This window comes from Scleropages formosus, chromosome 3 (genome assembly GCF_900964775.1).
Source record: "Scleropages formosus chromosome 3, fSclFor1.1, whole genome shotgun sequence".
In the NCBI taxonomy this organism is placed as follows: Eukaryota; Metazoa; Chordata; class Actinopteri; order Osteoglossiformes; family Osteoglossidae; genus Scleropages; species Scleropages formosus.
The window spans coordinates 17,768,547-17,783,131 of record NC_041808.1 but is presented as its reverse complement, the minus strand read 5'-3'; the positions used below and the strand labels follow the sequence as shown (position 1 = coordinate 17,783,131).

Genomic DNA, 14,585 nt, shown 5'->3' with positions numbered 1-14,585 from the left:
GGGACAGCATTAAAACAGCCTCTCTTGCTACAGCACAGGTCCCGTCTTCCCTGCTTGCCCCCTCCCTTACTTGATGTAGTCATAAAACACCTAGCTATAGAATTTCCATAGTCTTATCCTTTTCCTCTTTCTGTAACAAAGCACACTTTATGGGAACAATATGAATCTTTCAGCATAAGAGAAGCTTAATTCTTGGGATTCTGGAAGTGAGCTAAAACTGGTCTGTATAGAAACACAATCTTCTCTGAGATGAATGTGAAAAATTCAATGAATCCAGTGACCATTCTGACATCATACAGAGAAGAAACTTGAATCTCCTGTTAGAGAAATTGTAATATGCAAATGAAAATGATAGTTGTTGCAAAAGACCTTACTGTGAGCTTTAACAAAGGCTAAGCACATAACTTGTTCAAACTGGTGTGCTGCGTGATGTTAGCTTAAAATTTAGGAACAAAAATGCAGTCTGTGGAACAGACAGGACCTAAAAAAATTTAAGCAGCATGCCACAAATTGACAAAAAAATTAAGGAAGAACAAATGATATCTTATTGAAAGAGTGTGTGTGCAAATTGGTGTTGATTTGTTATCAGTATAGATTTCACAGTGTGGGGGAGCATGGATGGAAATATAAATAAATGGAACATCTGCAATGTTCCTGTGCAGCCTGAACACACAGGCGGCAGTCATAAACGTCACACATTAGCCCAGCTTATCCTGCAAATGTACATGGAAGCAGTGGAATACCTACCTTCTGCCTGCACAGCAAGAAACACAAGCAGAACAAGAATGTTTTTTTTTTTTTTTTTTTTTTTCTGGCATGTTTCCTCAACTCAGACAGTAGCTTGACAGAGTGTGGAAAGATATTTTTTTCCTGAAAAGTTGTGATAAGTCAGACTTAGAGTTTAAGGGACACCTTCCTTTTCATGTTTCAAACTGCTTCTGACCAGTTAGAATTGGTTTGTTGGTTTAGCGTGATGCACACTATAAATGTATTCGTTTCTGTCAGGGCTGCTGTGCTATTTGTCACCCATCACATATATATTGTTGCCTATCTTTGCGATAGAGCTGCATGTACTTCTGTCAATGAAAGAATGCTTTGACACCACACTGTGTGGTTGGTAACATTGTGAACATTAGAAGCTATAGTCATATAGGAAGTGCAAAGATGACTATGAAATATAGTGTAATGCAAATTTACATACAGTATAGATTTTTCCAGTACCAGTCTTTTTTTTTTTACCTTTCATGTAATTTTTCTAATTTTTCAGTAAAAAATTTGAGCCAAAGGTTGGTAATTCAGAAGAACTCTGTGCAATGTCTGTTTCATGTGAAATGTAAACAAACAGCAATAAATGGAAGTTATTACCGGGTGATAAAGAGCGAAAATAGCAGAAACAAGTTTCCAAAACAATGTATTGTGCTTAAATATTTCCCATTTATTCACATATTTACATTTTTATTGATCTAGGTTCAAGTATTTTCAGGTACATTGTCAACAAATCGTGTATTTAGTCCCCAGACGTGACATAAAATAATGTGGTTAATAAAAATAAGCACGTACACAGTTTCACAATGTAAAAATGATTTTTAAACATAGACACAAGGTTCCTCTTTCTTCCTCATACTTGTGCAGCTGCAGTCACCTTCAATGAAGTGTGCTTGTCTTAGTTGGTGACTGTTACTCACAACACGATTTAGTCAGGAGGGCTAAACTGGACTGCCAGCCGAAATGGGGTTTAACGTTGGTGTCCCCTTGTCCAGCACCTGGGTCTGGAACTCAGTGTCACATGCACCACCTATGAGCCTTATTATAAAATAAATACAAATAAACTGCAGTCCAGCTGCAGATCATTCACACACAATTAAGTAAATTGGATTATTTTTAAAAAAAAAAAATGTTAAGAAAAGGTTTCACATTCATTATAGGCATACTACCTCTGGTAAGATTCACTCTTGTATTTACTACAAGTAGTTTTACACCACTGAATTTTTGCAGTTTTTTTTTCATTGCCTAACTTCTGATTTTTTATCCACTTGCAAAACCACTCGTTTTCTTTAAAAGAAAGCATCACATGTGGTTTATTCTAACCGTTGTGTTCCTTTTAACTTAATTTACTATTCATTTATAGTTTGTAGGAATTTGATGGCTAAATACATTACATTTCTGTCATTGCCTGTAGTAAACCCTTGAGAAATTACACTATTTGTAGGTGAAGCCTTGTTGGATGCAATGTAAAGTGCTTTGGCCAGAGCTTGGTGTTCAGCTACTTCTTGCTCTTGCACACAACTCCTTGTAGAGGTCTGATTCAATAAACCGGGGATAGGAGCTGTTTTCCATCAGTAAGTATATTATTTTCTGTGCTTTGGCAAAACAAGACACAGCTGGCCACTGGAGACTCTGTGCAATAGTTTCTTTGGTATGAGAATCCAAGTTCACCTGCAATTACAGAGAAAAATCTATGATTATCCAAAGTAATATCTGTTATTATAGTAATATTCAATTTAGTGATGTATCAAGAGTGATGATTTCTTTGCATTTATTCCTTTAATGAGATAGCATTTTGCTTTCTGTTTTTCTTATGGTACATCTGATGGTGCATTTAATCAGATTTTAAGATGACATACGTACATTTAAGCAAAGTTTGCATACTTTAAAAGCTGTCAATAGCTAATAAAGCAAATGTACCTCTTTTGGGGATTTGCTCTTGATAAATTCCTTATAAATGCTCCTGGCTCTGGTACGGAGCTGTGATTGAGACTTTATCTTTGTGAACTTCTCACAAGCCAGCCAGAACTCCATGTTTTCCTCACAGAACTCTGACTTCAAGAAAATTCGGAATGCCACTCGTCCGTCTGTAAAAATGATATAAATACTCTTTATTAATACTGAACACTGCACCTATCTTACTATAAATTATAAAAGTAAATTTTAGCACAACTTTTTGGAGCTGTTTGTACAGAGACATGTGTACGCAAAATATTAAATACACCCAAACTTACATTTGTGGGAAAGCAGGTACTCAAAAGATTTTGCCCACTGATTCAGTTCATCAATAGTCGGTCTGTCATGAAGCAAACAAAAAAAATACAGTATTTACACAGTTTCACACAAAGTAACAATGCCCAACATTGAAATGACATGCAGTAAACTTTTGTTTATTTTGGGTCTATTTTTTTTAAGAATATGTAATATTTTATATACCTCTGGGATATTTTTCTTGATGACGAGTCCTGTGGCGAGGAGGGATTTTGCAAGAAGTAGCGTAATCTGGAAGTCCATGTTTTCTGTCTGTGTAATTCAAAGGGTGAGGGGTCAGAATAGGGTAGCCATGTTTGCTTTCCAGTTATAATGATACACACGATAACACACACACACACACACACACACATTTTCAGAACCGCTTGTCCCATACGGGGTCACGGGGAACCGGAGCCTACCCGGCAACACAGGGCGTAAGGCCGGAGGGGGAAGGGGACGCACCCAGGACGGGACGCCAGTCCGTCACAAGGCACCCCAAGCAGGACTCGAACCCCAGACCCACCGGGGAGCAGGACTGTGGTCCAACCCACTGCGCCACCGCACCCCCACACACGATAACATTTCGATTTATTTCACGTGCTGCTCACACATGTCTAAAGCACAGTATCATGCTGTGGGAAAAAAAAAAAAAATCAGCTCTCACAATCAGTTATTTGTCACCTACATACAACATATGAACTTACTTGTTCTCGCTGGGATGTCCTGACTCAAATGGTTCACTGTCTGAACGCAGTGTATCCATTTCTGCTGATCTTTGTGACTGAGCCAAATAAAGAACGCTATTCATATTTATGCCAGCCTCTTGATTCGTGCCCGGATTTCTGTTCTCAGCTGTCAGCTGGTTTATGTACTGTGTTGTGGCTGTAAACCGTGGGGGCGGAGCAAGCCACGTTTCTGCGATTTGATTGGTTCAAGGTGTGACAGCATTTCTAGTGATCAATAAGAGTATGTGTGACTCAGGACTGAGCAAGGTCCTGCCTGGAGGCAGGGCAGGGTCAGAACGGCTGCTTACGCCGTGGAGAGAGAAAATAGCACAAAGGACTTCCTTTACGAGCTAAATATAGCAGCAATTCTTGAACCAGTGTTTGCTTTGTTTGCTCCCTTTATTGGCTTAAGCTCCAGTCCCCTCAGAGATACAATTAGAAGACATGAGCACTTTCTGCGTCAGAGCTCACATTCTGCAAATCAAGCCACTATTGCAAAAGACAAGCTGAAACAGTGAATTTGTACATATATGTCCTCTGATGCTCGGTTTTTCCACTTGCATTGATCGTATTTTTACATCCGCTTTCAAACGATCGGAAGTTTTTAAAAACATGCTTTCATTATGGGTTTTGTGTCAAATGGAATGGAGCCTCCGTCATGTAGTTCTTCAACTCCAAATTGTATATACAGTATAGAATCACATGCTGTGTATCTATTTATGCTCATATGATCACTGGGGGATGCGGTGGGGCGGCGGGCTGGATGGGCTGGGATGGACTCGGCTGGGATGAGCTAGGCCAGGGCCTGCTGTGTGGTGGGTCCGGGGTTTGAGCCCTGCTTGGGGTGCCTTGCGGCAGACTGGCATCCCATTCAACGTATGTCCCCTCCCCCTCCAGCCTTGGGCCCTGTGTTGCTGAGTTAGGCTCCAGTTTGCCATGACCCTGCTCTGGATAAGCAGTTGTAGACATTGTGTGTGTGTGTGTGTGTGTGTGTGTGTGTGTGTGTGTGTGTGTGTGTGTGTGTGTGTGTTCAGTAGGAAAACAAGATAAATCTAATCAGGAAATGAATGTGCTGCATGTCATTCATAGTGTTCTTCTGACAAGGAAAGCTTTATAAAAAGAAGAAGAGGAAAAAACATATGTTGATATGAAAGATATATTGGCATGAAATGATAGGAATTAATTCCATATGTTATAAAACACAATTACAGCAGCAGTAGTGTCACTAGAGTTGGTGTCACACAGTGTGGTAACTCATGCTGTCACCCCCCCACCATAGACCTCCTCCTGTACCAGACCATACAGAATCCTAAGTAATGTTTTTTGTACTAATGTTACATGTAAATCGTAATTCCCATATATCACTGAGTGTAATAGCAATAGTAGTGACATAAACAACTAGCAAAATTAAAATTACACTTTTATTTACTTAATAGACACTTTTCTCCAAAGTGACTTCCAATGAACTCTGCATAGTGTTATGAGCCCACACACCTTATTGACCAAGGTGACTTACACTGCTAGATACACTACTTACACTGGGTCACTCATCCATACATCAGTGGAACACACTCTCTCTGTGTCACTCACACACTATGAGGGAACAGAATATCTTTGGACTGTGAGAGGAAACCAGAGCACCCAGAGGAAACCCATGCAGGCAAGGGGAGAACATGCAAACTCCACACAGACTGACTGGGGATCAAACCCACATCCCCTGCACGACCCACACGCTGTGAGACAGCAACACAACTCACTGTGCCACCACATCACCTATGTTTGATTGTAATATCATACTCACAGCAGTCTAAATGTGTTTTAATTTAAATAGTTTCATGTGGTTAAAGTGAAAATTCGGTAAGAAAACAATAGAATTTGAATTTAAAACGTTTAAGAACAACATCAGAATTAAGTTTATTTTAATGTTTTTGACATAGGTTCACAAGGGGCTTGGCCAGGGCTTGTTCTACGATGGGTCTGGGGTTCAAGTCCTGCTTGGCCTCCTGTCCCCCTCCAGTCCCGCACCCTGTGTTGCCTGTTAGGCTCCAGTTTGCTGTGACTCTGCTGGGGACAAGCAGTTGTAGACATTGTGTATGTACGTGTGTGTGTTTAACTTTACTGGATGAGACCTAGTTTGATACACTCTAGCAAACACATAAAAAATACAGCTCCAATAAAATAACTAGTTGCTATAGAAGGCATTGTATGAGTAATTAAATTAAAATTAATTTAAACATAAGCTCACACTCATTACCATATCACAGTACTGTATACTGCTTTCCGACTTGGTGAGTAAGCATAAGACAACTGCCCATCCTAACACTGCAGGCTAAATGTATTCGTTGCTGTTTTCTTGACATACTTTTCAGCTGCACTAAAGCATCTCTGTGCGTGGGTAATGACAATAAAAAGCATTTTAAATCACATATGCCTCACAAACTGCTATAAACACCTCTGCAATAAAAATTTCAGACTGTGACAAGTCCACTGTACATTGTTCTGACCTAGACAGCCCATGTCGAACATGGAAATGTTGGAAACAGCATCCTCTGATGGCAGTCATCCCCACTGGCTCTGAATGCAAATGTACCCAGCCAGTAGCTCTCCATCCTAGGCCAGAGAGGCCAGATTGCTTGTAAGTTTTATGTCCCTTTTAAAGTGCTAATAGGTTCAGTACTTGAGAGGGAGGGCTACATTTGTGTTATAATTAGTTAAACCGGGTGCTTATACCTCTGGCAAACCATATAAATGCAGAAGGTGTTCCAAGGCCAGGGCTAAGAACCAATGACAAAGTGAAAATAAACAACGGCACAATGCTTTTGAGTGCAGTCCAGTGCTGACATCACAGAAAAAGTGAGAAAGCACTCCTCATTCAGCATTCTTTGCCCATGCCGCTCCCAGTAAGTGTGCTGTAGTTGTGCCAGATCAAGCTGCTTGCTTTCTAGTTATTGCCAGATGGGCCACAGGCACTAAATGTACAGTACGAGCTAAAGAATTTTACCCCCACCCCCTCCTTCAACAGGGTAAAGCAATCATCCCATGACTTTGAGATGAGGGAAGTTGTTCCTGAAATGTAGCTGGGAGCTGGTTCTCTTTTAATATCACCATGACAAAGCTGTGTTGTGTCACCCAACACAATGCCACCAGATCATCTTTGTAGATAAAAATAGTGTAACACAATACGGATATCATGTTACATCACACTTATCCTGTACACATTTTTGCAGGTATACTTTTCAAGGGAGTGGCAGCTCAGTGGCAAACGGTGCTTGGAAACATCACGTAACATCAGGTAGTACTGTATCAAGTAGATAAACGGTACTTGATGTTAGGAAGAACATCAACACACAAAGCTTGAACAGCATATGTACTGCCTTTATAAAATATTCAGACCTCTGCACCATTCCTACAATCGCTGTTATAGGCTTGCTTCATAGGGATGGCATTCACCAGGTGTTGAATAGTACCTGGTTTTAGCCAGCCACAGCATTTGACATTCAAGCCAAGGAGTTCAATTTTTGTGTTATCAAAGCAGATTTTTTTCCCCTTATAATTTAAGAGTCCTTTAAGTGCCATTGGACAAATTCTAGATTGGCTGTGACATGATCTCTCCAATCAGAAATTCCATATGTCTTGTAGACAACAGCATAACTTCTACTACAATCCCAATTCCAGAAAAGTTGGGACAGTAAATAAATTGCCAATAAGGACAAAAAGTAGTGATTTGCTCGCTTGGTGGTCCCATGCACAAAAGGAACAGCTCGGAGGTTCTCGGTTCTGGGTCCGTTGTGGTGGAATGACCTTCCCCTGTCACTCAGAACTGCGGAAACTCTGTCTGTTTTCAAGAAGGGTCTGAAAACCCACCTTTTCCAGATCCACTTTGCCCAAGATCTCTTCAGCTCATTTATGGTGTAACTGTTCGCACATCGTAACTCCATAAGCATCCCCAGATACAACCTTTATTCAGCCACTACTCTGGCATTGTACTTGCTTATTTGTGTATCTTATAATACACACACACACACATTTTCAGAACCGCTCGTCCCATACGGGGTCGCGGGGAACCGGAGCCTACCCAAAAAAAAAAAAAAATTGTGGGAGTGTATCCGCATTTGTCTATCCTGTGTCTTATGCACCTACTCGAACGATGAACCTTGGTGCAGCAAGTGGTAGGGAACAAATTAGGTTTGCTTGAGACTTTCATGGATGCAGCTATGTCTCCTTCTCTTAGTGTAATGCACAAATTGTACTTTTGCTGAGAGCATCACTTTGGACAAAAGCGTCTGCTAAATAAATAAATGTAAATGTAAATTTGTAAATTTACTTTGACTTGTGTTCAAGGAAGAACAGCATAAAGGAATTTCATGTTCTACTGAGTCAACAGCATTTTTTTTTTAATATGTATTTGTTCTGAAATTGATGTCTTCAACACCTTCTAAAAAAGTTGGGACGGGGTGGTTTAGGACTAATAATGATATGACAAATTGATACAGCGGAGTGATGTGAAACAGGTGATGTTAAACTGCTGAGACAATTGTGTCACAGTATATAAGGACCCTCCAAAAAAGGCCAAGTCCTTCAAGAGCAAGAATGGGTCAAGGTTCGCCAATTTGTCAACAGATGTGTCAGCGAGTAATCCAGCACTCTGGGAACAATTTAACTCAAAGACAAATCGTTAGGATTTTGGGCATTTCACCACAGCACACAATATAACGAAAAGATTCAAGAAATCCAGTCAAATCTTGGTGCGTAAAAGGCAAGGCTGAAACTACTGCTGAATAAGCATGATCTCTGATCCCCCCCAAATGTCACTGTTTCAAGAACTGTCATGTGTCTGTAATGGATATCATGACATGGGCTCGGGAATACTGCGGTAATCCTTTGTCCGTCAACACCATTTGCCACTGAATCCACAGATGCAAGTTAAGGCTTTACTTTGCCATACGGCTTCTGCGTCAACATGGTCCAGAAGCGCCACCGCCTTCTCTGGGCCCGGTCTCATATGAGATGGACAGATGGATAGCAGCACAGTGGAATCGTGTTTTGTGGTCCGACAAGTCAACATTTCAAATGGTTTTTGGAAAAAACAGCTGCTGGGTTCTCCGAGCCAAAGAGGAAAAGGACCATCCAAGCTGTAATCGGCGTCAGTTCCAAAAGACAGTGTCTGTCACGGTATTGGGGTGCATCAGTGCCCATGACATGGGTGACTCCTACTTCTGTGAGGGCACCATTAATGCAGAAAGATATTTGCAAATTTTGGAGCAACATATGCTGCAATCCAGATGCCATCTTTTCCAGGGACGTCCCTGCATTTTCCAGCAGGATGACGCTAAACCACTTTCTGCCTGGGTTACAAGCTGCGTAAGCAGAGGGCGTGTGTTCTAGATTGACCTGCCTGCAGTCCTGGCCTGTCTCCAGTTGAGAATGTGTGGCACATTATGAAGTACAAAGGCAACAAAGGCCCTGTACAATTGCACAACTGAAGAGCTTCATAATGAATGAACGGGAGAAAATTTTGCTTGCTGAATTTAATTTGTGTCTCCAGTATCCAAATGCTTAAGTGTTATTAAAAGACATGGTGATGTTACACAGTGGTGAGCACTCGACTGTCCCGAATTTTTTGGAATGTATTGTAAGGATCAATTTCAGACTTAATGTATTTCTTTATAAAAGAATACAGCTAATTCGGTAAAACATGAAATACCTTGTCTTTATAGTGTTTTTGTTTGCATAGAAGTCAAAGTAAATTTACAAATCACTCCTTTCTGTTTTTATTAGCATTGTCCATACCGTCCCAACTTTTTGGAATTGGGGTTGTACAATTTCTCACTGCTCTACGCCACTCATTTTGAATTCCAGCCCATGACAAATGAGCATCCCCACAACATAATACTGACACCACCATAGTCCATGGAATTAAAGTAATCCCTGAATTGTATGCAAACAACATACCATTAACTTAGAAATGAGGCCAAAAATGCTGTTACCAGACTACAGAATTTTTCCCACGTCTTCAATGCATGATGTATTTTTAATAGTAAAGCTTTTTTCCAACAGTAAGTTTGTAAATTTTTTGTGAAGGTCAGAACTGTGAAGGCCCTGGCCAGTTGTACGTGAATGAATCACAGACGACGAGACATTCTTCCCCTTAAGAATTCATTTCTGTTTTTCTGCATGTGATGATTTAGATGAGTAAGCCAAGCCTAGAGGTGAGCTTAAAGGCTGCAACAGAAGCCGACACGTGAGGACTAAATTCACATGGTATTGGTGTGCATAATTTTTCTTGCTAATGCAAATGCACTAAAAGAGGTTTGCATTTCTGCACACTAAAGGTATCATGCAAATTTATGTTACTTTGAATTACATGTATCCTGCTTGTTTAACAGTATCATTCAAAGTTTAGGCAAAGCTTCATGGAACTGGAATAGAAAATGTTTCCATTTACATCATCTTTTGCACACATCAACTTCTGTGCCATGCAGAATGACTTTGACAGAAAGCTATTGAATCTGTGAAAAACATAAGATTACATATCTTATTCTGCTTGCTACAGGGCTGAAAGCTAGAGAATAGTGACTTCCTGTCTAAATAACAAAATGTAATGATACAATAATGGGATGTGGTATAATGAAAATGCAACGTTACAGGGGATTTCTGTTGGTAATGCCTGCAGAGTCTGTTGGTTTTCATCTTAACCAACTCATCATTTTGATTATTTAGACAGGAAATAATATAAACTAGTTTACCAAGGAAAAAATAGTCATTACTAAAGAAGCTGCTTTAAACATGAAATATGATGTTTTATAGAATTAAAAATGTGTTAATGTGACAATAAATAATTTCATTTGAAATGTTATGTTGTTAGATTCGATGGTCCATGAATACACTGGAAAGTCCCTGTATTGTATACTTTTCTGATCTTCTGATCAATTTATGAAACATATTCAACATCCACATTATGCGGCGTACTTTCACAGTATTTTACATTAAAAGGTAATTTTAATGAATATTGTGCCATTAACTATACCTATATGTAACTTTTTTAGAGGTAACAACCATGCTGCTCCCTTACTAAAATATGTTCATTCTAATTTATTTAATGTCAGTATGTATCACACACACATCATTAATTGATACTTTTATATTAATCTTGCAAATGCTTCCTCGTAGACTAATATGAACAGATGAGAATAATAAACGCCATTTTTGACACCGTTAATGAAATTTACCAATGCCTTTCACACATTAAAAAGGATTTTGTATATTTATAGATACCACCATTGCATATCTGTTGGGCCAGACATATAACCAGTGCAACATCTGAGTTAAAAGGAAAACAAAAGTCAGTGTTCTCTGGTGGCCCACTTAAAAGATGGATTACAGGTCATCTTAGAATGACTGACAGGAGCTGAAAATTATTAATCATCACCAACTTAATATTAATTTACATTAATCAGGTACTGAAGGGGGTGCGGTGGCGCAGTGGGTTGGACCAGGTCCTGCTCTCTGGTGGGTCTGGGGTTTGAGTCCCACTTTGGGTGCCTTGCGAGGGACTGGCGTCCCATCCTGGGTGTGTCCCCTCCCCCTCCAGCCTTATGCCCTGTGTTGCCGGGTTCGGCTCAAGTTCCCCGCGACCCTGCATTGGCCAAGCGGTTCAGAAAGTGTGTGTGTAATCAGGTACTGCTAATGTCTTTGTTCCATTTACACAGAGCATATGTAGGGGGGCATCTCTAGGCAAATATAACCCGGTGGTGCTCCCTGTGAGCTATGGCTGTTATCATAGGGCCCCGAAACATGTGATGCAAATGTGGTTAATTTATCAAAGATGTTTTTCACTGCCTTAAATAAGGGGGGCATGCTGGCGCAGTGGGTTTGGCTGGGCCCCGCTCTCTGGTGGGTCTGGGGTTGGAGTCCTGCTTGGGGTGCCTTCCGATGGACTGGCATCCCATCCTGCGTGTGTCCCTTGCGTCCTGTGTTGCTGGTTCGCCCTAACCCTGCTTGGGACAAGCGGTTTCAGACAGTGTGTGTGTTGTCTTAAATATTCCTTAAGGTGCCTGAAATTAACTTAATCACAGCAATTGTTTCAAACTGAAAATGTATAGCAGGTTCTTCCATAATCTATAAGCAGGAGCTCTAAAGGTATTGTAGAGTGGTCATTGTGTATCTCGGTGATCCTTTACTGCATGCCATTTTCCTATTGATAACTGTACTAATAAAGCTAATTTCTGCAAAATGAAATAACCAGATGTACCAACCTGTTGTGCCCTGACATTTTTTATAACTTTCCATCAGCAGGAAAATAGTGACCAGTGAATGAAAAACATTCTTTATCGAGAACTAAATGACATTTTGAAGTCTAACCATGACAATATTGTAATAATCTCTGACAGCTGTAAGTGCTGGATGCTTATTATTATAAGCAACATGCTGTGTTACCATCATTACAATGGCAGCTATAATGATGTAATGAGGTTGTACATTTTTATCACATATGCATTCCATGATTTCTCGTTATGTAGATTAGTGTCAGTTTTTAATATTAAAGTTTATCGATGCATTTTCAATAACCACTTGTTTTGATCAGGATTGTGGTGGTCCAGAGCCTATCCCAGAATCAAGGGGTGCAAGGTTGAGGGATGCAGATCCCCAGTCCATTGCCTTTGACACACACACACACACACACACACACACACACACAGAGAGAGTCATTAACCCATTCATGAACAACAGGTAATTTAGCATTTACAATTCACCTGAACTGTGGGAGGAAATCAGAGCACCTGGAGGAAACCTCCACAGACATGGGGAGAACATGCCCACTCCATGCAGACTGAGCCAGACTTGAACTGATGCCTGAACAGCCCAGGCACAGTGATACATCAGCACAACTGTGCTGTACCACAATTTGATTTATAAGCTTTTTTTTCCATCATAACCACTACCAATTAATTTTAAAAAAGAAAGTATTAACCTTCACTTTCAATTGAATTTCATTTATACTGCCAACCAATGCTATATGGCGTATAGAAGCTATGGGAAACTCGTCTTTTACCATAATTGTGAATTGTATGAGAAACTGAAACTCCAAGCTTCCTGTTTCTCAGTTGTACATCCTGTAAAAAGCCCCAGAGATTCTTTGCAAGAGAGCATGAGTCTTTCTCAGACAAAACATGTACATTATTTTGAATCACAGCACAGCTCACACATGTCATTTCTCTGAAACACCATGTCTTCAGGAACTGTCTACCAAATGCACTAAACAGCTTTTCTCAAATCCATCTTGTTCTGCTGCAGACTTTGTTGTTTAGTGATCATTTAAAAAGTATATTATCTTTCATTTATTTGTGTCACCTACAATGTATTGGAAATAGATACACACACACACACACACACACACACACACACACACAGAAAGAGTGAAACTGCTTGTCCCGAGCAGGGTCGCCAGTCCGTTGCAAGGCACCCCAAGAGGGACTTGAACCCAAGACCTACCAGAGAGCAGGCACAGGCCAACCCTGCTGCACCACCATGCCCCCCTTGTACTGAAAATAATATTTTGAAATTTAGAAACTATTTGGAAATGGCCAGAAATGGTGTATTGAATTTTCAGGTTTCCCAAGCTAACATCAGGTTCTGAAGTAAGTATTGAGAGCAGAATCCAATAAAAAATAATAAAAGTTGAAATTTTTTTAAAAAAATTCAAGGACATGGCAACTTTATCTGTTTGTGAATGCATCCTATCATTAATTTTGTCACATAAAAACAAATTGTTATTAAAAATGTGTAGGTTTAACACACACACACACACTGGCTGAAGCCACTTGTCCCGAGTGGGGTCGCAGCGAGCCGGAGGCTAACCCAGCAACACAGGGAGTAAGGCTATCGGGGGAAGGGACACACCCAGGAAGGGATGCCAGTCCGGCACAAGGCACCCCAAGCAGGACTCAAACCCCAGACCCGCCACAGAGCAGGATCCGGCCAAGCCCGCTGCACCACCACTCCTCCGTGTAGGTTTAATTTCTGTGTAATTATTTCAATGATGATTTAATCATTGAAGCTGCATTTAGAAAACAGCGGTGGATTTGGGCCTCATTATCTTTATGTATGTACTGTGAGCACAACAAAAAGTACAAATTGTACATTTTGTAATGCATTCATCCTGTTACAGATGAACATCATTATTTCAGAATATTTCAGAATATTTGTAATATGTCATGATGTTGCAGTGGAATTGTGGAACTGCTAGAACAGAGCACATTGTAACACATGGCACAATGAAGGGTTAACCCTCTTGCCCTAGCAATTAAACGATCCCTGGTTCAGATACACACTCCTGCTATAATTCTCTTGAGCAAAACACTTACCCTGAATTTATACTATACTCCCTTATTGTTTAAATGGATAAATCATTGTTGATTATCTAGCATATTAAGTCACTGAACAAGTGCATCAATTAATCAATCTTTTGGTAACTTTGTTTTGAATAAGGAGATCCACCAGAGAAGTTTGCTTTTTGGAAAATGATTAAAAATAGTTTCTGTATGCTCCATATCCATGAGTCACTTTTACATTATTATTATGCAGCATTTGCAGGATATCCATGCATCAGTTGCATGAATTGAGACTAATTTGACTTAGATAACTGATATGAATCTGGTTACCAAGGAGAGGTAGCATGGAAATAGGGAAATAACTACTGAAACTTGCTCTGTGTACAGTGAGGTGGTTTCACTATTTCAGTCACTAAGCCAAAAGACCACTGATCACATACTCTGAACTTCACTTAGAGCCACAGGCTGAAGTGACCAAAGTCAATCGCGTCATAGTCTTAAACAGTGCTTG

At 40.2% G+C, this 14,585-nt stretch overlaps 1 protein-coding gene across 1 annotated transcript; it reads right to left on the bottom strand.

The window, feature by feature from the left end:
* Positions 1-1,414: 1,414 nt before the first annotated feature.
* Positions 1,415-3,857, bottom strand: LOC108935043 (regulator of G-protein signaling 2-like). Its single transcript, XM_018753298.2, has 5 exons — positions 3,723-3,857; positions 3,202-3,288; positions 3,000-3,061; positions 2,686-2,852; positions 1,415-2,436 (listed from the first exon to the last, which is right to left on the bottom strand). The coding sequence occupies exons 1-5, from the start codon at positions 3,824-3,826 to the stop codon at positions 2,260-2,262; spliced, it is 597 nt and encodes a 198-aa protein (XP_018608814.1). The 5' UTR covers positions 3,827-3,857; the 3' UTR covers positions 1,415-2,259.
* Positions 3,858-14,585: the final 10,728 nt, after the last annotated feature.